Source organism: Monodon monoceros, unplaced genomic scaffold, assembly GCF_005190385.1.
Source record: "Monodon monoceros isolate NGI ecotype Baffin Bay Population unplaced genomic scaffold, NGI_Narwhal_1 Super_Scaffold_13, whole genome shotgun sequence".
Lineage (NCBI taxonomy): Eukaryota > Metazoa > Chordata > Mammalia > Artiodactyla > Monodontidae > Monodon > Monodon monoceros.
Genome location: NW_021703769.1, coordinates 81,284,538 through 81,310,643, shown reverse-complemented (window position 1 = coordinate 81,310,643; position 26,106 = coordinate 81,284,538). Strand labels below are relative to the sequence as shown.

Below are 26,106 nucleotides of genomic sequence, written 5' to 3'. Positions count from 1 at the left end.
CAAGAGCAAAGAAGAACAAACCCTGCAGTCATCCCACTACCACAATGCTCACCCTCCTCCCCAGCACTGGGACTCCACCTCCGTGCCAACAGAGGAAAATTTAAAGAAGTGAAATGTAGGCAGCCATCAAAATGATGAGTAAATGGATTACTTATGAATTCAAAGAAATATGTGTGGAATGTTAAGTTAAAAAAGCAGTGCCCCCTCAATGTTCATAGCAGCACTCTTTACAATAGCCAAGACATGGAAACAACCTAAGTGTCCACTGACAGATGAATGGATAAGAAGATGTGGTATATATCAATATATACAACGGAATATTACTCCACCATAAAAAAAAGGAATGAAACAATGCCATTTGCAGCAACATGGATGAACCTAGAGATTATCATACTGAGTGAAGTAAGTCAGACAAAGGCAAATATCATACGATATCACTTATATGTAGAATCTAAAAAAATGATACAAATGAATTTATTTAAAAAACAGAAATAAGACTACAGACATAGAAAACAAATTTATGGTTACCAAAGGGGAAAGCAAGGAGAGGGATAAACTAGTAGTCTAGGATTAGCAGATACAAACTACTATATATAAAATATAGGTACTACTGTATACAGCACACCAAACTACATTCAGTATCTTGTAATAAACTATAACGGAAAAGAATCTGAAAAAGAATATATATATATATATATGACTGAATCACTTTGCTGTACACCACAAAGTAATGCAACATTATAAATCAGCTATACTTTGATTAAAAAAAAAAAGCAGTGCCCAAGATTGTTTATATAGCCACGGGTTTTAATTATTTTAAAACAGACATTTTAAAATAATAAGGAAAGAAACTGTTTCTTAGGTTCATTTTTCAGTAAAAGCATTAATTTTTTAAAAACTTGAAGTGTATTTTAATACTCATTATAAAACAAGTTCTAAACTTCCTAGAGGATTCATAAGTTGTTTTAAAATATTAATATGACGTGGAAAGTTGGGCAGGATTGAGTAGAGAATAAAAGTGAGATATTAAAACATTTAATCATATATATATGAAGAGAAAAAAGAAACCTTAGTATGTCACAAGTTTCTACTGTTATAAAAATGGAAGCTGCTATCAGCTATGGCTTTGAGTTATAAATACCCGAGACATATACACATATTAGCTTCACTGCACTCAAGAGTTACAGGAATAGACTTAATCTGGACACTAAGAGTCCAGTTTTTTAGTTGTAAAGAGCATGCCATTTAATTTGCCTTTTTAGTCATCTCATAATTTTTATCTTTGAACTCATGCTCCTAAAATATTAGTCAGCTTTTAATAATGCAAAACCTTTTAGTCCTAATAATATTCTCACTTCAATTTGAAATGAGACATACAAACACAGAATCTGTAGCCTATCACTCAAAGTAATAAGGCTCCAATTCTAACCTACACTCACAATCCTCTCCATGAACCCTGAATCCCAGGCAAACTGAAATATCCCCCGTCCCCTCCACCTGCTCCCTCCACCAGAAACCAACCCCTTCCTACTCAGGATTACAGCATCCCCCGACTCAGTCTGTCTCTACCTCCTCTACCTGCATGTGGGTGTGATTGCCTCCTCCCATGAAGTCCGGTAGCCTTTGTACCTTTTACTCTTGCACTGGGTCCTGTATTAAAGCTATGTATGTATATATTTTCATAATCTCTCTTACTAAGCTGTAGATACCCTGAAGGTGGGGACCAAGTTTATTAATGCTGTAAATGACAGTCATGGTTTCAAGAAGGCCCAGAAAAACCTGATTCATAGAGTTAGAATGCAAAGAGCCCAACACCCTTATCTGATACACTCATTTAGTCCATCAACAAACATTTCTAAGCTCATCCTAGAGCTTACTTCTCACTGAAGGTTTCACTGAGCAGGGCAGTGGTGGCACATTTGTTGTAACTGCTGCCATCTCCCCCTCTGGAACCTCCCTAGAGCAGGCACTGCTAAAGGACCATCAGGATACCTCCCCCAGCCTCAGAATCCTTCTTGAGACATTGCTGCAAGCACAGCAGTTCATAGCTCCTTTGCAGGTTTTACAGGAGGACTTGTTCCAAGGCCATTTTCTATACTGAACCAAATGCCGGCTTCCTGTCACTTCCTCCCACTGGATTTCAGGAACAATACACGAGTGACTACACCCTTCTGTTGCACACCCTGTCTTCCAGATTTTAAAGACTACTTTTGTAATTTGTTCCGTGTGTAGAAATCCAACTTTTGTGGAGTCCTCTTTAAGGAGTACAAAATCACAAATTCAAAATTAAGTACAAGGTTTTAAAAGATGTCGTGAAACTGAGAGGCCTTAAAGCTTAAACTTGGAGTCTGTGGGAAACCCTGCACTCACCATGGAATCAACCAACTGGAATTTAACCCCCAGCTTCACTCCTAACTACTTGTGTGAAGCTAGGCAAGTTATTTAACCTAAGTTTTCGTTTTCTTGTTTATAAAATGGGAATGATATCTCCTTCCTCAGAGGACTGCTGTGAGAATTACATGAGACTCTTGAATTTCCATTAACGCCAACAAAATTCATTAAAGTTTTTTTATATTGAAGTATAATTAACATATATTGTATTAGTTTCAGGTGTACAAAATGATACAATGTTTGTGTACACTGCAAAACAATCACCACAAGAAGTCGTTACCACCTGTTACCATACAACGTTACCAAAACATTTTGTGTGTATGTGATGAGAATTTTTAAGTTATACTCTCTTGGCAACTTTCAAATATGCACTACAATATTATCGACTATAGTCATCATGCTGTACATTACAGCCCAATGACTTATTTTATAACTGGAAGTGTGCACCTCAAAATTCATTTACTGTGTAATTCATTCACTGTGTAATTCATTCTGAGTCGGGCGGGGCCAACTAAAACCCTTCACAGGGGCTGGGAAATGTGTACCACTAGCCTCTTGAATCATTACAGTGTCTATTATATTGTTTTTAGTATGAATTAATTAGGATATCCCATACATTGGGGACTTCTCAGAAGTGGCATACTTACTTTTTGGGGGGGATTCTTTGGTGGTAGAACACACATAACCTAAATTTACCGATAGTGACATTTAGTACATTCACAATGTTGTACAACCATCCACACTATCCAGTTCAAAAATTTCACTACCTGAAAAGGAAACCCTGTACCCATCAAGTAGTTATTCCCCATTCTCCCCTCTCCCCAGCCCCCGGCAATCACCAATCTGCTTTTTGTCTCTTACGAATTTGCTCTAGAACTTTCGTATGAATGGAATCTTACAATATGTGGCCTTTTAATCTGGCTTCTGTCACTTGGCATGCTTTCAAGGTTCATCCATGTCGTAGCACGTGTCAGTACCTCATTCTTCATGACTGGATGACACCCTACAGTGCAGATACACCATATTTTGTCTATGAACTCATCAGCTGCTGGACATTTGGGTTGTCTCCGCCTTGTGCCTGCTGGGAATAATGCTAAGATTCTGTATGAGCATATGTTTCATTTCTCTTGAGGAGACATCTAACGAATGGAATTGCCAGGTCATAAGGTAAACTGTATTTTGAGGAACTGACAGACTCTTTTCCAATGCAGCTGCTCCATTTTACATTCCCACCAGCAATGCACAAGGGTTCCCATATTTCTCTACATCTCTGCCAACACATGCTATTGTCTCTCTGATTACAGCTGCTGTGGGGTGTGAAGTGGTAGCTCATGTGGTTATGATGTGCAAATCCCTAAGGGCTAATGGTGTTGACCATCTTTTCATGTGCTCCTTTGTCATCCTTACTTTTTTTTTTCCTTCATTTGAGGAATAGCTGATTTACACTGGCATCCTTACTTTTAATAATTTTAAGGCATCCAGACCAGGAAAGAGTACCTAAGGAAGTGCATTTACTTCCAAGTGGCTGAAGACCAAAAACATTCAGAACCCCACGTGCGCTAACAAGGAATCTACCACGTCCCCCCCCCCCCACCCCGCCAAGGCTGTCACTCTCCTGCAGCATGCCCATGTGCTTAGGAACATGTGGCCAGCAGGGTCAAGGCAGGCCTCACCCGCACCACGATTCTAACTACACCTGTCTCCGCCGTGTCCCTCTCCCTTTAACTTCGTTGTCCTCCCCCCTCAACCTACTGCAGGGGCCATACCCTTTGCTGTGTCTGGTGCCTCTGACCAGAGCCACTCTTTCTTGCTGTGAAGTTCCTTCCCCTATCTGTGTGTTAGAACTTTGTGTTTTTGTTTGACTCCTAATTTCAGGCCCAGCATAGTGCCATGAATAGAGTAAGACATTTGTGAGAGGGCATTTGTGAGAGGGCATTTGTGAGAGGATGCGGGTAGCTCTCGTGACTGACGACAGAGGTGGTCACGAGGCAGAGCCCTCAGGCCCCTGCCTCGTGGAGACCTGGACAGTTGCTGCGGCCCCCTGACCGCTGTTCTTTGGCCACAGCTGAGAGCCTGAGAATAAGGAGTCCTAGCCTCTCCCCATCCGGAATTGACAGGACACATGATATCCTTTGAGGAAAAAAAGACCAATTTAAATAATTGTGAAAACTGGGTTTAAACAAGATAATCTTCCCTTCACACACTTTAAAATTCAAAGATTTAAGAGAACGGGCAAGTATCATAAAGTGCATTGAAAAATAGGTAATGACATTCAGGATGTGCCCATCATGCCGTCAGGAAGCATTAAATGTTAAAATGACTCATCTTGATTTGACATCTTAGCTTTTGTACCTGTAGTTTTTACTAATTATAACGCATCATCTGCACGTATGGTTACTTCAAAGCTGGGAGAAGGGATGCTTTTCTCATAATGACTTCTGTAGGGAGGTACAATTTACAACACAGAACATCCTCTCACAGCTTTAGAAATTTATATATACTTATACCAATATGCCTAGATGATATATGGACTTGTATGGTATGTGCTTACATAGATGTTCTAAATTATACATTTATAAATTATAAGCCTATCTTTCTCTACAGTTAGATCTTCTTTTGCTCCCAAAGAGGTGCCACCTGAAAATTGAAATGGCAAGTCATTTGCAAAGTTGGAATAAATGGTCATGTAATAAATGCTCCTAGTACAAAATACAAACTCTTGATTATATCTGATAAAAACACAAAATACAGAATCATACTCACATGATGAATCAGTTTCAGACTATATGATGGTTCACTATTTAACACAACCTTTTATCTGCTGAACTATAATGGACAGGACAATCTGACTGCCATAAAATAAATCACATGAGAAAAAGCCCATCTTTTCGACATGTAGAAAATTAAATCAGCGTAACCGGCCACACAGCTGGCAGACTACCTGAGCTCAAATTAACCAGCCGTTAACCAGCTGGGTGACTTTGGCAAGTTATTTAACTCTCTTTGAACCCCAGTTTCCTCATCTGTAAAACGAAAATAATAATAATAATAGTACCCACACTTCAGAGAGCTATCACGATGAGTACAGGAGTTAATATGCATACGTCGGGTACAATGTTAACCAAATAAAATAAATTCCCTACTAACTGTTTCCTATTTTTGCGGAAAGGATTTTAATCTCTTTAAAGTGAGCCTCGGGCTTCCCTGGTGGCGCAGTGGTTGAGAGTCCGCCTGCCGATGCAGGGGACACGGGTTTGTGCCCCGGTCCGGGAGGATCCCGCATGCCGCGGAGCGGCTGGGCCCGTGAGCCATGGCCGCTGAGCCTGCGCGTCCGGAGCCTGTGCTCCGCAACGGGAGAGGCCACAACAGTGAGAGGCCTGCGTACCGCCAAAAAAAAAAAAAAAAAGTGAGCCTCACCTGCAACTAAAAGATAAATGGTTTTGGTCAACAACAACTGCTTTGACTCAACTTAGCTCTCTCATTGACTCTGGCATGAATTCTTTTATTTTATCTAGACCTTAGGAATCTATTTATGATATTTCTCTGAATGAATAACATTTAAAAAAAATTTCACGTATTGTTTTCTCCTCCTTTTTTTTTTTTTTTTGCGGTACGCAGGCGTCTCTCTGTTGTGGCCTCTCCCGTTGCGGAGCACAGGCTCCGGACGCGCAGGCTCAGCAGCCATGGCTCACGGGCCCAGCCGCTCCGCGGCATGCGGGATCCTCCCGAACCGGGGCACAAACCCGTGTCCCCTGCATCGGCAGGCGGACTCTCAACCACTGCGCCACCAGGGAAGTCCCTTCTGCTCTTATTTTTAAGACCCAAGACTGTCAGGTTGGATTTTGAGTGTCAACAAGACAAAACTGTAATAAATATATATTGTTTAATTGCATGACCAATGAACACTCTATCAATAACAAAAGAAAACCTATGATTTTCTAGGTTCCCTGATGGTGAGGAGATAAAATCTTCTGTTTTGTGATCAATTTAAGAAACTGGCCCAAACAATTTAACAGATGATTCAAAATAATGTGGGCTTCCCTGGTGGTGCAGTGGTTAAGAATCCACCTGCCAATGCTGGGGACACGGGTTCAAGCCCTGGTCCGAGAAGATCCCACATGCCACGGAGCAGTTAAGCCCGTGTGCCACAATTACTGAGCCTGTGCTCTAGAGCCTGCATGCAACAACTACTGAGCCCGCGTGCTGCAACTACTGAAGCCCGCGCACCTAGAGCCCGTGCTCTGCAACAGGAGAAGCCACCACAATGAGAAGCCGACGCACCACAAGGAAGAGTAGCCCCCGCTCGATGCAACTAAAGAAAGCCTGGGCACCACAACGAAGACCCAATGCAGCCATACACACATGCATACATACATACATACATAAATAATGTAATAGCTGGCTGAATTGGAACATAATAACACAGTCTAAATTTATGTAATGCTGAGGTCCTTATACCTCACAGGAAATTTGTCAACTCCCTGAAGAAAGTCCCCTGTTATTCCTTGAGAAATAAGTGAGAACAAGCTTTATTTTTCTATGGTTTAAAGATGAAAAAACTGGTTCAAAGTTTCTTTTGAATATTTTGCCAAAATATTTTCCCCTGACCATTTCTGTTTTCCCTTTCCACCATTTCCACATTTCCTAAGTCTTAAAAAATAAACGTCATTTGACTGAGGGACAAAACTGGAAGCTGTAGACAAATTTCAGTTTCCTCTTTTAAATGAGCACTGTTCCTTGAGTTGAACTGTGTATCTGTGATAAGGATTTATGTGCACAGCTACAGGTACACACCCTGACGACCTGAGTCACGTGAATTATTATTCATATGACTTACTATTTAACAAACACAGTGGATTAAAATATTTTACCTGCCAAATCCTGACTACAGAGCTCTGGTCTTTGGCTTTGCATTTGTCTGTTCATTTGTTTCTCCCAACAGGGCAAGGCGGTGTCGCCCCAGAGCTGCTTACATGCTGTGGTTATTGGGATCATGCTGTTAATGTGTGTTAAACCCAAGCACTTAGTAACAGACTACAGGAATGATCCTGGAAAGTATAGTCTTAAACCCAAGCACTTAGATCGCAGATGGTAAGGAGCTGCTTTTTCTTTGGAGAAAAGGATATCAAATCCCTCACACGATGGCTCCGTCCTGAGTGACTTAAGCAACTGGATGACCCTAAAGGCCTTCTGCTGTCAAGTAAGGGCCTGCAAGGGGCCGGGTTGTAAACAGTTCAGGTCTCCTCTGTTGCAACCGCTTAGCTCTGCCAGTGTAGCTGCAGACAACACATGAACAAGTGGGCACGGCCGTGTCCCAATAAAATTTTAGTTTCAAATCAGTGCTGGCCAGCCCCTTGGCTCTTGTTTGCTCAGTTAAGGTACAACTGATAAAAGGTGATGCTTTAACAAAGCGAATTTGAAGGCTACTTCAAAATATATGCTAATTCTTACTGTAATCTTCTAGTGGTTCAGTGCATTTAGCATAAGAATGACTAAAATTTGGCAATTCTCTTGAATCATTAGAATTTTCCTATTACTTTCAATTATAGTTGAGAAAAAGCAATGACACATTTCCTCAATATTCTCTATAATAGGAGAACAGACTCCATTCATAAAGGACCTTTTGTTTTCAAGAGCAAACCATTAGGAATGACTCCTGGGAAAAGGATGTGTATCTAGCCTATTTATAGAAAATTAAAACCTGCCATTATTTAAGTTTTAGATAATTAGAAGAGCTTACAAATTTTAGACATTTAAAGATATTTTCCATAAAGTCTGAGTCACTTTCCCTGCAAAACTGGCAGAATACCTTTGTTAGTATGGATATGACAGAAAATAAAGGAGCATTTCATTTGCACATTCTAAATATTTTACAAGAATTTTATCAAATGGTAAGTCATATTCCATCAACTATTTTTATTTTCTAAGAATTAAACATATTTAAATGAGAGAAGCTCCACCATTGCTTGGCTTTTTTACTTTTCATTTCTTGGTGACTTCCAACGGCAAAACTTTTACACCTCCATAGGTGACCCCAACATGGAAGAGAACAATGAGATGACAATAAAACCCATACAGAAATATTTCCACATGAATGAGAATCAAGAGGCACAGTAAAGCATCAGCAGAATTAGACTGTCAAGAACTTCAAACTGGGACTTCCCTGGTGGCGTGTTGGTTAAGAATGCCTGCCAATGCAGGGGACACGGGTTCGAGCCCTGGACCTGGAAGATCCCACATGCCACGGAGCAACTAAGCCCACGTGCCACAACTACTGAGCCTGTGCTCTAGAGCCCGCGAGCCACAACTACTGAGCCCGCATGCCACTACTACTGCAGCCTGCGTGCCTAGAGCCCATGCTCTGCAACAAAGAGAAGCCACTGCAATGAGAAGCCCGCATACCACAACAAAGAGTAGTCCCCACTTGCCGCAACTAGAGAAAGCCCACACACAGCAATGAAGACCCAACACAGCCAAGAAAGAAAGAAAGAAAGAAAGAACTTCAAACTGCATTGATAATAAAAAGAATCAAAAGAGAAAAACAAAGCTTTATTAAAAGTTGATTGGCAAACTCAATAATAAAAAGACAAATAACCCAAGTAAAAATGGGCAAAGGATCTGAATAGACATTTCTCCAAAGATGATATGCAATGACCAGTAAGAACATGAAAAGATACTCGACATTAACCACTAGGGAAATGTAAATCAAAACTCAAATGAGGTAGTACCTCACACTCACTAGGATGGCTATAATCAAAAAGACAGACAATAACAAGTGTTAGCAAGGACTTAAAGAAGTTGGAACCCTCATACACTGCTGGTGGGAATGTAAAATGGTGCATTCACTTTGAAAAATACTCTGGCAGTTCCTCAAAGGGTTAAATTTAGAGTTAACATATGAGCCAGCAATTCTACTCCTAAGTATATACCCAAGAGACAGAAAAACGTATGTACACACAAAATTTGTACATGAATGTTCATAGCAGCAGTATGTTTTAATAGCTAAAAGGTAGAAGCAACCTAAATATCTATCAACTGATAAAACAGATAAACAAAATGTGGTATATCTATACAATAGGATATTATCCATCCATAAAAAGAAAGGAAGTACTGCTACATGTTACAATGTGAATGACCCTTGAAATCATTGTGCTAAGTGAAAGAAACCAGTGACAAAAGATCACATATTGTATGATTCCATTTATGTGAAAAGTCCAGCAAAACCAACTCTATAGGAGACAAAATACATTAATGGTTAAATACGACTGGAGTTGGGGGTGAATGGGAGGTGACTGCTAATGGGTATGTGATTTCTTTCTGGAGTGAGGAAAATGTTCTAAAGTTGACTGTGGTGATAATTTAAAACTTTGTGAATATACTAAAAACCACTGAACTATACGCTTTAAACGGGGCAATTGTACTATATGTTAATCAGATCTCAATAAAGCTATTAAAATGATAAAAGTTAATTCACAGATTTCAAAAGAACTAAATAGAACTTATAGTAATGAAAAAGAATGACAAATTGAAATCTCAACAGAATAAAAAAAGTAGAAAATAAAAAAATTTAAAACGCCATTTACAATAGGACAAAAATGTCATAAGTAACTAAAAATGTATAAAATGTATACACATGTATAAAAATGTGCAAGACTTCTACAATGAAAATTACAAAATAGTGCTAACAGAAATTAAAGAAGTCCCAAGTAATTAAAAGGATATACCATCTTCATGGATTAGAAGATTGAGTCAGTTCTCTCTAAATTCATCTATAGATTCAATCTATAGTCAAAAATCCGAGAGTTTTTTTTTTTTTAGTGAGAATTGACAAGCTGATTCTAAAGAATGTGTACATGCAGAAGTCCTATAATAGCTAAGACAATCTCAAATAAGACCTACTTACTTTACTTGATATCTCCTACTAGATATCAAGATTTATCATAAAGTTACAGTAACTAAGACAGTGTGGTGTTGCTGCAAGGACTGCAGATAGAGCACACAGACAGCAAAGTGTGTAGGTGTGTTGCCTCCCTGTTTCCCAGCGACAAACCATGTGATGTGTTACAAATATGAATAATTGAGAGAGGAAGTACAGCAAAGACATTAAAAGTGGTAACAATGACTGTAAATGGAGTTACAGAAGAAATACCTGCCTGTGGGAACGTCAACACTGCTACTGTTTGAGAGACCCTGGATGTATAGCCACAAGAATGGAGTGAAGCCCAGAATCATCAACATAATTGAGGAAGACGGTTGTGGTGAAAAGGGTGAAGGTGTTTCCGAGAAAGTGATACCAGCCCAAAAAACTTCACATTAAAGGAACTCTCAAGGCTATCTCACAACATTGAAATCACCGAGGATAAAATGCTGTAAGCTGATCCAAGCTTAAAAGGAGCATGACAATTTGCGAAAGCATATTGTATCTTAAGTTATACAAGAAGGCGACAAGAGTTGTTGAAACGACTCGAGTTTTTTACAAATAAATAAAAATGCTTTAACTATCGGTGTTTCTAATGCTTTAAAGTACTGTGTACTAAATAAATATTTTATTTTTTCCATTTCCTTACACATTTATAACTGAAAGTGAGAGAGCTTTTAATGTTTCTGGCAAACATTTTTAAAGGTCACAGGACAATCATAATTTCCCCATTGATTATTAAGATGGCTTTACATGGTTTTAACTTGTATGGTCAGCTTTGTGGTCCTACCTGTATTTAAAATTAATGAGTTAAATGTATCATTTCAGAAATTAGAAAAAGAACAGCAGAATAATCCCAAAGATAGTACAAGGAAGAAAAAAAGGGTAAGAGTAGACATTAATGAAATAGAAAATGAAGATACAATGGAGAGAACTGAAATAATTTGTTCTTGAATAATCAAGCAAAAATGTATATTCTTACAAACGTATCACCTACTTTATGGAAGAGAATAATGTCAATGAAAAAAAATTGGTACTGATTTTTGAATTCTCAAATACTTGTGAACATATGAAGCGGCAACAGAGAGGCATCTTTCTGGTCTGTGAAACTTTAGAAAACACAAGGCACATTATCTCACTTCATCTTCAAACAACCCAGAACGTGTTGCTGTCCTCTCCCTTAGTCCTGCCAACCACTCATAAGGTGACGTGTTGCCCAGGGTGGTGTAAGTTGACAGCGGCACTGTAACAACACAAGCTTTACTGAGCATCTCTCAGGTGTTGGGCAGTCGCAGGGGAAAATAAGACCTGGCCTGGCCTCCCTGTCCTGGGTCACAGGATCGTTCCCAAGCAGCACCAATGCCGCCTACCATCCTCTCGCAGAGGTCACGACCTCCACAGCCCTTGCTCTGCCTTGCTTGGCTGCAGAGCACATGGCTAAGGACACAGGACCCAGTGTGGGTGCCCATGGAGGTTATCTCACCACCATGCAGAAGGCTGTGACTGCCAAGTTTACCCTATGGTCTACCAGCCTCCCCAGGGAAACGTGGGGCGAGCATCCGCCCTGCATACCTCGGAGGAAACATCTATCCATGAGGCTCCTGAGGATGAGATGAGGCAACACACGAAGGACCCGGCACACAGCACGCACTTAGTGAGACCTGAGTTTCTATGTGAAGCACAGCTGTACAAAAGTCAAGCAATACATGTAAGAAGGCATACATATGTAAGTAAAACTTCTGTTAGTTCCGTCTTCCTCAACCCTGTAACACCTGGTGTTTATGGTCAGGACCCTAGTGAAGCCACCATTTCTGAGAGGGCCAGTGAGCTCCAATCACCACACCTGCCAGCCCCTCCCCAGTCTTTGGCTGCTCTGACACCAATGATTCCCTCTCATTTCCTTCTTGAAAAGGTCCCCGTCGCGGGGTTCCTGTTTTCTTCCTCTTCAGCAACCCGTGATTGGCTGCCTCTTTCCTTTCCCTTCGCCTCAGTGAAGTGCAGTAAGTGCAGAGGTGAAGAGCTCAGATCCTCAAGTCGGACCACCTGCTAACTGTGTGACCCAGGCACACACTTCACCTCTGGGTCTTACGTGGAAAATGGAGACAGTGGAAGTGCCTGCACCCAGATCTGTGCAGGACGGCTCTGAGGACTAAATGAGATGCTGAACTAAAGGCCCTGTCAGGCACTGGGTCCTGTGCCCGAGGAGAGCAAGCACTCAATGTTGGCTCTTAGGCACAAACTCACCGGAAGAAAAGCCTGGAAAGAAATATGGCAGTGATGAAAGAGGCTGTGAGACCGTGCAGGTACGTCAGCAGAGAGGAAGATGAGAGGAGGAAAGAAAGGAGAGAGAAGCGGAGGCAGGGAAGATGCCCCAAGAGTCTGTGATGAAAAGATACCCAAAGGCTTGAGAAGAAAAGCAAAAGGACAGAAAAACAAAAACTACCCCACATCCCTAATTCATCTTCTGTGCTTGGGAGTCCCACTTCCCAAATAGGAATAGACTGGGAAGGATGGCTGTGGTCTACTGGAGAAACAATCATAAATAGAGTGTGAAGTACACACACGATAGTAAAACCACACAACCCATGTGGGAGAAAAACACTATCCCAGTCAGAGACACAAGCAAAACGCAGCAGCACTTTGCAGCTCACAGCACAGCTAAAGCAGTAACGCGTGTTAAGTCCTTTCCTTTCACTGAAAGCCATTGAAACAAGACCTCTGATAACCAGAGCTGGCTGACTGGTGGCACCATCGGGTGTCCTCCTAACAGCTGTGCCCTCTCCCCCTCGATGTATCCCTTGGCTAACCATGCCTGGGAATAGTGCTGCTGGGTCATAGGCGTGTGATCCAAATCAGGCCAGAGAGAACAAGAGGGTGTGTGCTGGGGCTCCTGGGAAAAGGTTTCCTCCTCTGTAAAGCGTGCTCCTTCCTGCTTCTGGACATAGTGGGAAGAGGGAGGGTGTGATGCCTGAGACTAGCAATGGCAGGGCAGCCACCTTGGTACCATGAGGAGCTGGGCTCTAGGACGAGAAGAAAGAGAGAAAGAACCAGAATCCTTAGTAATGATTAACCAAGAACCCCCTGTTCCTGGCCTTCTTATGTGGGATAATAAACATCCTTATTGCTTACACCACTGTTAGTTGGGTATTTTGTTACTCGTGGGCAAGAGCATCTTAAATGATTCACACAGCACTGGGTGAGCTGATGCCGAAAGAGGGATATCAAAATGAAAACACCCATAGCTAAAAGTCAGAAATGGTACTGCTGCAGCCCTGTGCTACTAACAGAGGCCGACCCAGAAGACAAAAAGTAAAAGGCTAATCAACACCCACACACACACACACCTTTTCTTTCCTCTAAAGTGAGAAGAGACTGAAATGCTTAGCTTTGCCACCCTGATTTACATTAATAATGTACTTGGCCAAGTTTTCCAAGTTGAATCCTCACTACAAATTTCTATGAATTAAGTAAATATTTTTAGCCAGAGGGTATTTTCCTCCCAAGGCAAAAATTTTAAACGGAAAATTGTATAACTACAGGATTTTTTTTGCGGGGGTGGGGCGTGGGAAAAGAAAGGCTTTTCAGAGATAATACTCTTCAGGAATGAAAATTTTGAAATGATTCATAATCTTCACGTATGTAATACCCCTTCAGTTTTTAACAAATAGAATTTGTAACATAAGTTTCATAATAAAGTATGAAGACCAATACCAAAATGTCAGTAACTAGATCAGAAAATCTTCTTGAAAAACAAGAAAGGTACAATCAACTTTAGGTCTCTCTTTTTTCTATGAATTGTCCAGTGCTCTTCCATACAGGTATTTAAACAGATATAGGGTAGTATTTTAGTCTAAACTTTAACAACAAAATAAAAAACTAAGCAAATCAAAAGAAGTAAATGTTAGGTCTCCAAAAGCAACTCCTACTAGGATTGCACTTTATCATGGAATGGCTGCAAATGAGTAGGAAATTAGCTACATGATAGAGTGAATATAAGCAAAAGGACAACTTGGAACAAAAATGGCAGCAAGTAATTTCCATTCCCTCTGAATGAAATACAAACACATGAAAGAAACTGCACCATTGCAACATATTTTCCTTATTGAAACTGAAATTTTAAGCTCGTGTTTATAACAACACGGTTGCTGTGGAAACAGCTGATTCAACATTATGAACTCACAGCTGAATCAAATAAGGTGTGGAACAGAAGTCTTATTTAAACAGTGGCAAGAATCATAAAACATTAAAAAGGCAAACTGAATGACGGTGTCAAAGCGCCGTATGTTTTAACATAAGGGTCATACTTCTTTTTCCCCTGATGCCTGACACAAATAGGCTGTTTCTTTTTAATTTAGTTCTATTTTTGGAACCCTATAATCACCCCAATCATCCCTCAAATGTCCTAAATTTTACTATCTGCTTCTGTCTACATAACACAGTGTGTATTTTATTAAACTGATCCACTTTGGACAGAGTTGCTATAGTTCAGACCTTGCCAGAACAACAGAATACAAGTCAGGGCTTTGAAATTTTCTACACATAGCTGATTCTATTCAGTATCGCAGTACTGACTTATTCATCACCCAGCATCACTTCAGGCTTAGCTTTTGCCTACAGGTTTCAAGACTATGAACTCTTCCGGTACAAAAGCTGTCAGAGAATGTTAACGAGCGCCCAGATCCACTGCAGACGCAGCAGCCCAGCCCCCAACCCCAGAACCATCATCACACCTTGAATTTGTTCCTTGGCTTTTATGGGTCAGTTAGGAGTTTCCCAAGCAATCCTGAAAACCCTCAAGACACTTAACATACGAATGGTGTGAATTATTTGAACCTTAAACATATGCGCCTTTGCCCCTCTGCTTCCCTTTCTACGTTTTAATTGGAGAGGAACACACATTTCTTTAAACACACACTTTACCAATCCTTTCCTCTGGTTTTCTGAACCTTTCAAATTCTGACAAACATTTTAAACTCTGAAATGTCACCCTCTGTCAAGTAAAACATATTTAACAAGTTATTAAAATGATGGTTATGTGTGGGACTATTAAAAAAAAAAAAATCCACCTTTCCCCGCTTCGGAGATGGTACAGTGAACCGGCTCTGTAAATAGAAGCCTTGGTGCTGCCGAGGGTGCGGCTGCCCTCGCCCTCCGCGTGTGCACAGGGGATCGATTCATACCAGCAAAACCGGAAAAATCACAACCGAGAGCAACTGTGGAAGCAGTGACAGCCAAGAGCAGAACGTAAAGGGGCTGGACTCTCTGCAAGGTGAGTCACAGGAAACGCTCGGCCAGAGGCCGGAGGCTGCGTGCACATCCCCTTCAGTTAAAAATGTGGCTCAAGGCTCCCCCGGCTTCACACTTCAGGGATCAGCAGGGAACTAGGGCCCAAACCTCAGAGGCAGAAGCCCAGTTCCTAGTGGCCTGCCCTTAACTAAGCCTCCACTTTGGACAGACCACGGAGGAGTCAATCACCGCAGAGGTGAACAAACCCGAGTGCTGGGCTAGCCCTCTTTTCCATTCTGGATCCGGGCCACTTTGTATGTTCTCATCAGGGCTCGCAGGACAAAGGCTCCGGAACCGCACTCAAGTTGGGTGTATATGTAACGGACGGTCAGCTCACCCAGCTCTGTCGACACAGGGGACCCGCTGGCAATCTCACCGATCTTGGCCACTCCATCGTAGTAGGCTTTTCCCGCCAGAATCATAGCTAGACAGGGAAGGTGACACACACAATCATCACTTACACATGGAAAGGAGGAAACGACACAGAGGTTTTCTTCCAAACACCCCGGAGTCCCTCGCGGCTGAGGCAAGCGTGGCTCTCAGGGGGCAGGGCTTGAGCTAGCGAGCTGTGCCAGGGGCAGAGGTCCCTCCACTGCACTCCTGCAGGCCCCCCACCCACCGGAAAGCCCTCACGGGATCCTCGCCTCTGACCAGCCCTGGGGAACCTTCAGCAGTGGCAGAGACTGGGGGTCCGGAGAAGGTTCTGCCTGCTCCTCAGGCCAGCTCCAGAGGGGATATGTTCCTAACACGGAATTGGGGCTGGAACACATCCACTGCAGCAAGCTGGTCATTCTACAGCAATACAGGTCTGCAATACTGTTAGCTAGAGGGGCTTGTGTGGGCTTGTCTAGGCGCCTGGGCCTTCTATGACATTTTTACTTTTTCTATTGAAAAAGATATTCTGAGACACAAGCAACTACCATACTTGTTGCCAGGAGAGAAATCTATGAAATCTGAAATACATTATCATTTCAAAAAAAAAATGAAATTACCTGAAAAATAACTGAATGCTCTGCTTTTCTTTCTGCTCTTTTTTGGCAGAGACAGGAAAACTCTTACTGCTATACAAGCTGGATTCTAATTATCTTAAAAATCACATTTCTCCTTTCAAACTGATTCTGAAAACTACATTATAAGGTACAGAAATATGCTTCTGATTTGTTTTTCTTTTCCTTTTTTTTTCCCTTTCCTCTTTCTTTTTTGGAGGGTGCGGGGAGGTTGTAGGTGGGAGTCAGGAGCAAGACAAATCTGGGTTTGAATTCTACTGTTACTTCCAACAACATGACCTTCCTGGACAAGTTAGTTATCCTTTTTTTTTTTTTTTTTTGGCTCCGGACGCGCAGGCTCAGTGTCCATGGCTCACGGGCCCAGCCGCTCCGCAGCATGTGGGATCTTCCCGGACCGGGGCACGAACCCGTGTCCCCTGCATCAGCAGGCAGACTCTCAACCACTGCGCCACCAGGGAAGCCCTAGTTATCCTTTTTGAAACAAAGGATTTGAATCTATAAAATGCCCTAACAGTGTGAGTATTGGACAAACTAATGGAACTGCTAATACCCATTCCTTCTGTCACTTTACACAGGCTGGGTTTCAGGAGACTGAAGGTGTACAACAAGCAAGCTTTTCAATAAGATCTAGCCTATTTAGTGTGACTTTGGAGAAAATATTTTATCTTGCTCAAAGGCCAGCTTCATACACAGACATCACTTTGCCCTGCAGCTTTGGAGACCACAGGATTTGGGAGATAAAAGAGCCCTAAGCAACCCCTCTCAGGCTCCTTTCCTCTCACTGAGAAGAAAACCTGAGGCCACACCAGTTTATAATGGGTATAGTTTTTAATTTTATTTTTTTATTATTATTTTTTTTTGCGGTACGCGGGCCTCTCACTGTTGTGGCCTCTCCCGCTGCGGAGCGCAAGCTCCGGACGCGCAGGCTCAGCGGCCACGGCTCACGGGCCCAGCCGCTCCGCGGCATGTGGGATCTTCCCGGACCGGGGCATGAACCTGCGTCCCCTGCATCGGCAGGCGGACTCCCAACCACTGCGCCACCAGGGAAGCCCATGGGTATTGTTTTTAAAAGATGAATTTTAAAAGGTATTTCAAGTTTTAAAAAGGTGGGGGAGGAGGTCACAGAATGAATTAATGCCCAAGTCCCGCCAAAGATACTGCAGGCCAAAAAAAGTAGTATTTTCAAGGCAAATTAATCTATTTTTGCATGTCTTGTAGAATTAAAAAAATTATGAAAGTTACAGCTTTTACTACATATATATACAAGTTCATGAAATCTAATGCTCTACTATACTATTGTTTCATAAGACTAAGGATAACTGTAAAGCGTAATTATAAAAAAGAGCAGTAACAAATAGCATTTATGTAAACTTTCCAAATCATTACTTAAATTAATTAATCTACCACACTACATTAAGACATAGGGTGGTGATGTTATCACCCCGTTTCACGAAGTGGAGCACAGAGAGATATTCCGGGACATGCCCAAGGTCAATGGCGAAGCAGACGCAGTGCACACAACCCCGGCAGTTCTAAATCACGGTGCTTTTTGACTCTTTGGTCTCAGCTAGCACTGAAAAAGAGATGACTCCACCAAAAAACAAGGTTTATAGCCAGTAAACTGTCAAGTTAATATATGTAATATTTTAGTGGGAAGATTTAAAATTGCAAGGTGCTGATAAGCTGAAAAGCAAATTAATGGGGGAGAATGGTAATACAGGATTACACAACACTTAAATAAAATTTTTGGTTTGCATCCACACATTGAAATTTTTCCATTAACTGTTGACTTATTAACCTTCTTAGTCTAGTAAAATATCCTGCTTTTTGATAAAGCTGCATTAACTTAAAAATTATAATTTATCCAGAAAAAATAAACTAATATTTTCATAATTCTGTCCCCTTTTGTGGATATATTAGAGATTTTCTACCACTTACTGTTTTAAGGAATGAAGCTTATTAATTTTTAGTGGTTGATCAACTACTTCATCAATCTAAAATACACATTTCTACCAGAAAAACTTTCCTTAAAATATCAATATGATTTCAATAGGTTACAGTTCTGCTCAAAAGCCTTCAATGGCCTCCCACTGGCCACAGGGTAAGCCTGTCACACTCCACAGAGTTCATCGTAGATTTTTACAGTCATGGCCTTCAATGAATCACACCTCCCGGAATTCCCAGGTGGTATAATTGTCTAGGATGCTGATCGGCTGTTTGGTCATGTGACTTGCTTTGGCCAATGGGGTACGAGCAGGCATAACTCCCACGGGGCTTGTACTCTTGGGACAGCCAGCTATGCCTGAGAGAGGAAGTGAGCTCAGCCCCAGTCCACTGCAACTGCAGAGTCCCAGGGGTACAGACAACTGCACTGCCTTTACAGGACGACTGAAAATAATGAACTATTGTTGTCTTAAGCCACCAAGCTTAGAGGCAGTTTGTTATGCGGCAATAGGTAACAGATGCTGCATCCAAATGCATTCATAGCAGGACCTTATTCCACCTTATGTTTTACTGTTCCCTCACAGCTTCTCACCCATGCTAGCGTGGACCCCTGGTCTCGGCTTGGATGCTGTCTTTTCTGCCTGAAGCACTAATAAGCAGCGTCTGCCTACTGAAACCTAACGTCTGTCAGCTGCCTCAGCTCCTACACGGCCTCTGCCTGCTCCATACTCCACCGGCCTCCTCTCAAACTCCTGGGCCGCTGCTCGGCCTATGCTCTTCATCAGCTGTGCTGCTGCGCTGGCTATAATCTAACTGTTGACTGCACATCTGGCATCCTCGACTATACTACAGATTCTTACCAACGACTTTACACATTTTATTGAAGTTCCTCAATGGCTTCAGCCAAAAACAGATGGCCTGCAGAAATCCTGGAACACATTATGAAAGGCAGAATAGGCCCCAGGAGGTGTTAAACTGGTAGAGGCTGCTGGGGAGAAGCCCTGTTAGCAGGAGGCTAAGCTGTGGGCTCTTCACTGCGTCACCTTGTAAAACTCTGCCTCAGAGAGGCAGCTCGTGCTAGAAAGAAAAAAATCACTGCAGGTCAGAGTGATTTCCTTCCCGGGGATGGATAAAGCGATGACTTTGTGGTCTTGTGACTAGGTAATCATCAGGAGAGAGTCAGCTTCCAAAACAAGGCTCCAGTTCTTTGAAGGAGGGAGGGGGCACCCATAGAAGTCACTGGTACGGCTAGAGGGAGAGGGAGGGAAATCTCAGGTCTGCTGCATTTCCTGACACTGAACACGTCTGGCCAAGAGCACAGAGATCCAGAAGGAAGTCAACAAGCAGTTTACTTTTGCAGTGACTGAAACGATAGTTCGTCCGTACTCCAAAGTCCCGAGTCTCGCCAGCACCTCCCCTTTCCTGGAGCAGGCTCACACTGAGGGTGTGAGGGCGCAGGTTTATTTTCAAAACATCATCGGGGAGCAGCCAAAGGTGGGGTATTGTGAAAGAGAGAAAGAAGAGGGGAAAAAAAGACACAAAGCTTGGTCTGAAGCTTTCTTCAAATCTCAAACCGCTGGAAACTAAATTTTCTACTTATGTTACGTGCTGGTCTTAGTGAACCAGGGTAGATGGTAAAACTGGGGTCTGAATATTTTGGGGGTGACACTTGCTACATATGGAGAATTGTTCTGACCATGTTAGAATTTGGTGATTGTTAGCATCTTGAGTTTTCAAGGTGATCACTGATAAGGGACTTCCTTGATGGTCCAGTGGTTAAGACTTCACCTTCCAATGCAGGGGGTGTGGGTTTGATCCCTGGTTGGGGAGCTAAGATCCCACATGCCTCGGGGCCAGAAAAGCAAAACATAAAACAGATGCAATACAGTAACAAATTCAATAAAGACTTTAAAAAAATGGTCCACATCAAGGTGATCACTGATAACGTTCCCCTTTTGGGAGGGGAATGCATGTGTAGATGCACATTGGCTTCCTCAGATGAAATCTGTTCAAACCAGCAAACAACTCTGGTTCACAGAGAGACAAAAGCCAATGCCTGAGTTCATTTTAAATTAAGCACTCATTTTGAAATGAGAATCTAAGTTCAACCTTTAATTTAGATGTCTTTCCATTCAGGCTAAACATTTTATTTCTCATATTACTATCAAAAGTGATACACCCAAAGACAAGAAATTCTTCTACATAAATAAAAAGGAGAATAATTCCTATGCTTCAGGATCTTAAAATTTTAAGTACACTTTTTATATATGTTATTAGTTTACAAAGAATTTGGTGTAAAAAGTAGAAAACATGTTTATGTCAATGATATAAAAGATTAAGCAGTGTCAAAAAGCAAAATCTGATATTTAAGATATGTCACTTTTGGTAGCCTATTATTCAACGTACTCATTTCAAGTATACTAATATCTTATCATTGCAAAGTTCTACAGATTAATAAATGGTTTCTACCAATTTAAAGATATTTTAAAAATTCAGTAGCAAGCATTTAAAAATTAAGTAAAATATTTAATGAATGGCTTTCATATGCATTCTATATTTATAAATTTAGAAAACAGACTTACCATTAACAGCTTTTTCGTAATTTTTTCCTAGGTTTATTAAATTTCGTAGCCCAGGATTGAACTGTTCCATAACATTCTGACAAACAAACAAAAAAAACAAATTAATAAAATAAGCGAACAGCAGACCAAGCAATCTTTAGATGGTGTCACTGCATAACCTAGGATCCCCACGTGTGCCTGATGGTACCGTCCACAAAGTCATGGTTTGAAAGTAGTGAAGAGCACTTCCATCCTAACTGATGGAGTAGTGAGGTGCATATGACCCTGGCAGTTCCCTGCCTGCCCAGGAGCTGCCTAGAATTTACTGTAAATGAAGCAGATAGCAGACATTCCATCTCTACAAAGTACACCCTGTGGGGGCCATGAGTCCAGAAGCTGATGCTCCCTTTTGGGTTTAGGTAAGTTAATGGCTGTCATGATAGTGCTAAGAAACAGGGGCGCATGATAGGAACTTAATTATATGGGCAGTGTTTTGGCTATCAGTAGAACAGGAATTTCCAAGAGATGTTGTTTTTGCTCTGCCTAATTACTGGGGAAGGGATGGGGGTGGGTGTTGCTGACGGCCCTAAGACATAGGCCAGCCTAGAACTTTCTTTCTAGGTGGTCACTGGCATTTTTTCCCAGCCATCAGTTCACTCATTATTCATGGAGTGTGCGGTAGGTCCTGTGCTCACAGCAGTGGAGGGGGAGACGTGGTTTCCCATTATGGACTTCATGATGCTCTATCTCTGCAGATGTCATGGTTTTCATTTTTAAAAGTGTCATTTCTATATCACCAGAAGGTCATAAACATAGACAGAAGTGCTATGACAAGTATAAAACAGGCAACTATTTAGAACATTGGCCTAAATTTAAAATGCTACCCTAAATCTGAAGTACAGACAAGAAATCATTCCTATGGGTCTCTGGCTTCGTGACCCAGAACACACGGTGACAGTATATCTGTCACACCTACAAACCATAAGGTTCACAATATGAATCATTCCAGATAGACCAGCCAAATCCCTTTACCCACCTCCCAAAATGTGTACCTTGTTTGTAGAGGACCAAGCAACAAAAAGAATAAAAAACCATACAACATCCAAAGCAGCAGATACTTGACACATGACTCTTTGGGATAAAAAGGTCCTCCATTACGAGTTAGTAGAAAAAGACTATAATAACTTTATTAGACAGTATAACGGCTTATCGTGAAAAAGAACCCCTGCCCCAACCCTTCCCCACCCCTGGCCTTACACCCACATAACAGCTTGCTTGCAAGTGCTCTTTTGTATTTGCTGCCATAGTTTTGATGAATATTCTTGGCTTCTCAATTTTGGACAATAAGTACTGGATTTCTGCTACGGTAGACAACCCTACTTTCCCTTTCCCAGTCTCTCCTATATAATTAAATAACAGTTTCCTGGTAAATCAACAGTCAAGGTTTATTATGACTTTGTAAATACTGGTCACTACAATGCAAGGAATGTAGAAGAATTATGCTTCCTTTCTTGATATACTCTTTTTGTTTCTCCTGGGATTAATAATTGTCTCATTCCCACCCCCGCCTTAGATTTTTCTATGTATCTACCTTAAATGTTTCCACACGCTCCATCGGATCTCATAGGAGCCTATCACTGTTTTTCAAATGTACAAAGCTGTCAGCTAATCTTCCATTCCATTTTTTCCCCCAGAACTTCCTCCAAGGACTCTCCGTCCTCTTACTCAGTCTGGCCTGACCGTTCCTGCCGCACTGTTGCCCTTGCATGTCCCTTTCTGGTCCCCTGTGTGACAGTCTCATTAGCTGGATTCCACATCTTCCTCCTCCTTCTTCATTTATTTTTTTTATTTTTTATTTTTTTGCGGTACGCGGGCCTCTCACTGTTGTGGCCTCTCCCGTTGCGGAGCACAGGCTCCGGACGCGCAGGCTCAGCAGCCATGGCTCACGGGCCCAGCCGCTCCGTGGCACGTGGGATCCTCCCGGACCGGGGCACGAACCTGTGTCCCCTGAATCGGCAGGTGGACTCTCAACCACTGCGCCACCAGGGAAGCCCCCTCCTTCTTCATTTATTGCTATCTGCTGGAGGTCATTCTCCAAGAGTGACCTAAGAAATGACGCAGGAGGTAAATTTGAGTCCCCACATGTCTGAAATTATCTTTACTTTGACATTTAACTGGTATTTCGCTGGGCTGTGTATTACAGGTCGAAAGTGATTTTCCCTTAGGATTTTAAAGATATTGCTCCAGTCTTCAATATCCAGTTTTGCTATTGAGAACTCGGCTGTCATTTGTATATGACTTTTTTCTTTGGTGGGGGGCAGGTGGTGGGAGGGGGCTTGTTTATTTCTGGAACCCTCCTCTTTATCCCTGTGCTCTGAAACTACCCAATGGTCTGTCTCAGTGTGGGTACTTTTTTCATTTATTTTACTGGGCACTCAACAGACCCTACCCATAGAGAAGATTACGTCCTTCAGGTCTGAAAACTGTTCCTGTTTTGATTCTTGCCTCTTCATTCTCTGGAACTCTGAGGAGGATTTTATATGACCTGGATTTATTCTCTAATGATCTTACCCTTTTTCTCTGATTTTCCACTTTTTGTTCTATCTCTGACAGATATCCTCAACTGTACATTCTAACTCCTCTGATGCTTTTCAAACTTTTGATATCATATTTTTAATTTGGGCTCTTTCAGGTTTTTTTGGTTATTCCTTTTTAAAAGCATCCTGTTGTTTTATGGATGCAGTATCATCTCTTATTTGAATAAACTGTAATTTGGGGGATATTTTCTGCCAGTTCCCCATACTGTCTGGTTATTTCTTCTCACTGTTTGGTATCCAACTGTCTTTTGTGTTGGAGGCTTTCCCCAAATGTCTGGTGATCCTTGACTGTCAGTTTGTATTTAGGAGTAAAGCCCTAAAATGTTGGCTGGAAGTGTGTGCGCATGCATACAGGGTGGCTACTGACCAGTAGGCTTCATTCAGAGTGACTGGACAGCAAGTCAGCTGCAAAGAAACTGGCCAAGTGACGGTAACCAGGGGCCACTGGGTCTCTCCAGAGAAGTTTCTAATTTCCTATCACTGGGCGGGGGAAGGGGCAATCACCAGGTGGTCAGCTTTCCCAGGTCTGGAAGGGGGTTGGGAATCCCACAGGTTTCCTGTGCTGATTTTTCCTGAATTCCAGTACCTCAGCTGGTGTTTCCAAGTCAAGAGTGCCTCTGATTCAACACATCCTGAGACTGAATCTCCAGGCTGCCACGCCGAGGGAGCAGCTGTAATAGTGGTGGCTAGGGCAGGAAAGGGGACCTGGCAGTTTAACCACCTGTGTAACGCCTATTCTAGCCCTGCGTGTCCCCTCCATCTCTACCTTCTGTGGGGCCTGTTCCCCAGCCTTTGGGGTTCTCTGGGGTGAAGGGCTCAGCTATCACTGGTACTCCTCTCTGCAGTTTCTTTCAGTTCTCTTAAGGCAGTCTACCACACCTCCGTCCATTTCTAACAACCCAAATTTCTTTAGGCCTTTTGTCAACTGATATTTCCTTTTTCAGGTCTCTACACTATGGATTTACAGGCGTTTTCTTTAAGTTCCTTTGCCATCATTTTAATGTATTCTCAAAAGGAAGAGAAGAAAAAGACTTGAGGTCAATAGGCCACGCTTAACTGGAAGTCCACTCAGCTTGTTTTCCTGGAGCCAGTCAGCTGTTTGAGCCTCATTCACAACCAGTAGCCATGAAGCTCCAGAGCCAATGCTGACCCCTCACCAGTCCCTCTGCAAGATGGTCAGCCTCAGTACCTGATCACGGGGACCTGTCGCCACAGCTGCTATTTCTATCATCTTTCCTCAAGTTCTTTGTTTTGTTTTTAAGCTTTTAATTTTGAAATAGTTTAAGAGTCACAAGAAGTTATAAAAACTGTACAAAGAGTTCCCATGTATGCTTCCTCCAATGGTAACTTATATGGCCATAGTACATCATCAAAACCAGGAAACCAACATTGATACAACACTATTAAACTATAGACCTTATTTGGATTTACCAGTTTTCATGTCTCTAATCTGCAGGGTGTGTGCTTTGTTTCTATGAAATCTTATCACACGTATAGATTTGTATAACAGTCACCATCACCACAGTTATTATACAGAACTGTTCCATTAGCACAAAGATCTCCCTGATGCCACCCCTTTACAGCCACACCCTCCCCACCAATCCTAAGCCCTGGCAACCGCTGATCTCAGTCACAAAAATAGTTTTGTCATTGTGAGGATGTAATATAAGTGGGTCACCGTATGTGACCTTTTGAGATTTACTTTTTCACTCAGCACAATGCCCTTAAGAACCATCCCAGTTGCTGGGCGTATCAAGTTTGTTCCCTTTCTTTGCTATCAGTGGTCCAGAGAATGGATCTATCACAGTTTAGCCATTTAACTGTTGACCATTTGGGTTGTTTCCAGTTTTTGGCAATTACAAATAAACCTGATATGGACAATCATGTACAGGTTTTTGTGTGAACGTGAGTGTTCATATCTCTAGAATAAACACCTGAGAGTTCAGCTGCTGCGTCACATGGTAGGTGTACATTTAACTTCATAAGAAACTGCCGAACTGTTTTCCAGAGTTGGCTGTACTATTTTACATTCTCATCGGCAATGTATGAGATTTCAGTAATTTTTAAAATCTAATAACTTCATTAGAAAATGGTTGCTTTCTAATAAAAAAACTATTTTTCAAATACCTCATCTACAATCCTTAAAATAATCTTACAACACCAAGTCTGGATGGTAAGAATATAAGTTCTAATAAAAAGGTAAAACTATTCTTAAAACATCATTTAAAATTCTTAAAATAATCTCACGTGGCTGAGTCTAGATGGTAACATGTATAAGGAAATCAACAGAGCAAGCTCCGTCCTCTAGCAGATAAACAGTTACAAAAAGAAGCTAAGATCTGTGTTTTTTCTTAAGATTATTCTTCGTTCAGCATATTCAAATAATGGGAAAGTATAATTTG

General features: G+C 41.8%; 1 protein-coding gene and 1 pseudogene across 2 annotated transcripts in view; both read right to left on the bottom strand.

Moving 5' to 3' along the window:
* BAIAP2L1 (BAI1 associated protein 2 like 1) overlaps positions 1 to 26,106 on the bottom strand; it is an 88,309-nt gene that overhangs the window by 44,269 nt on the left and 17,934 nt on the right. For both annotated transcript variants that reach the window (XM_029219388.1, XM_029219389.1), the window contains exons 2-3: positions 21,129 to 21,204; positions 15,933 to 16,019 (exon numbers count right to left, since the gene is read on the bottom strand). In XM_029219388.1, coding sequence (XP_029075221.1) covers positions 15,933 to 16,019; positions 21,129 to 21,204 — 163 coding nt within the window. The remainder of the gene's footprint in view (positions 1 to 15,932; positions 16,020 to 21,128; positions 21,205 to 26,106) is intronic.
* LOC114895097 lies at positions 7,349 to 7,456 on the bottom strand (annotated as a pseudogene).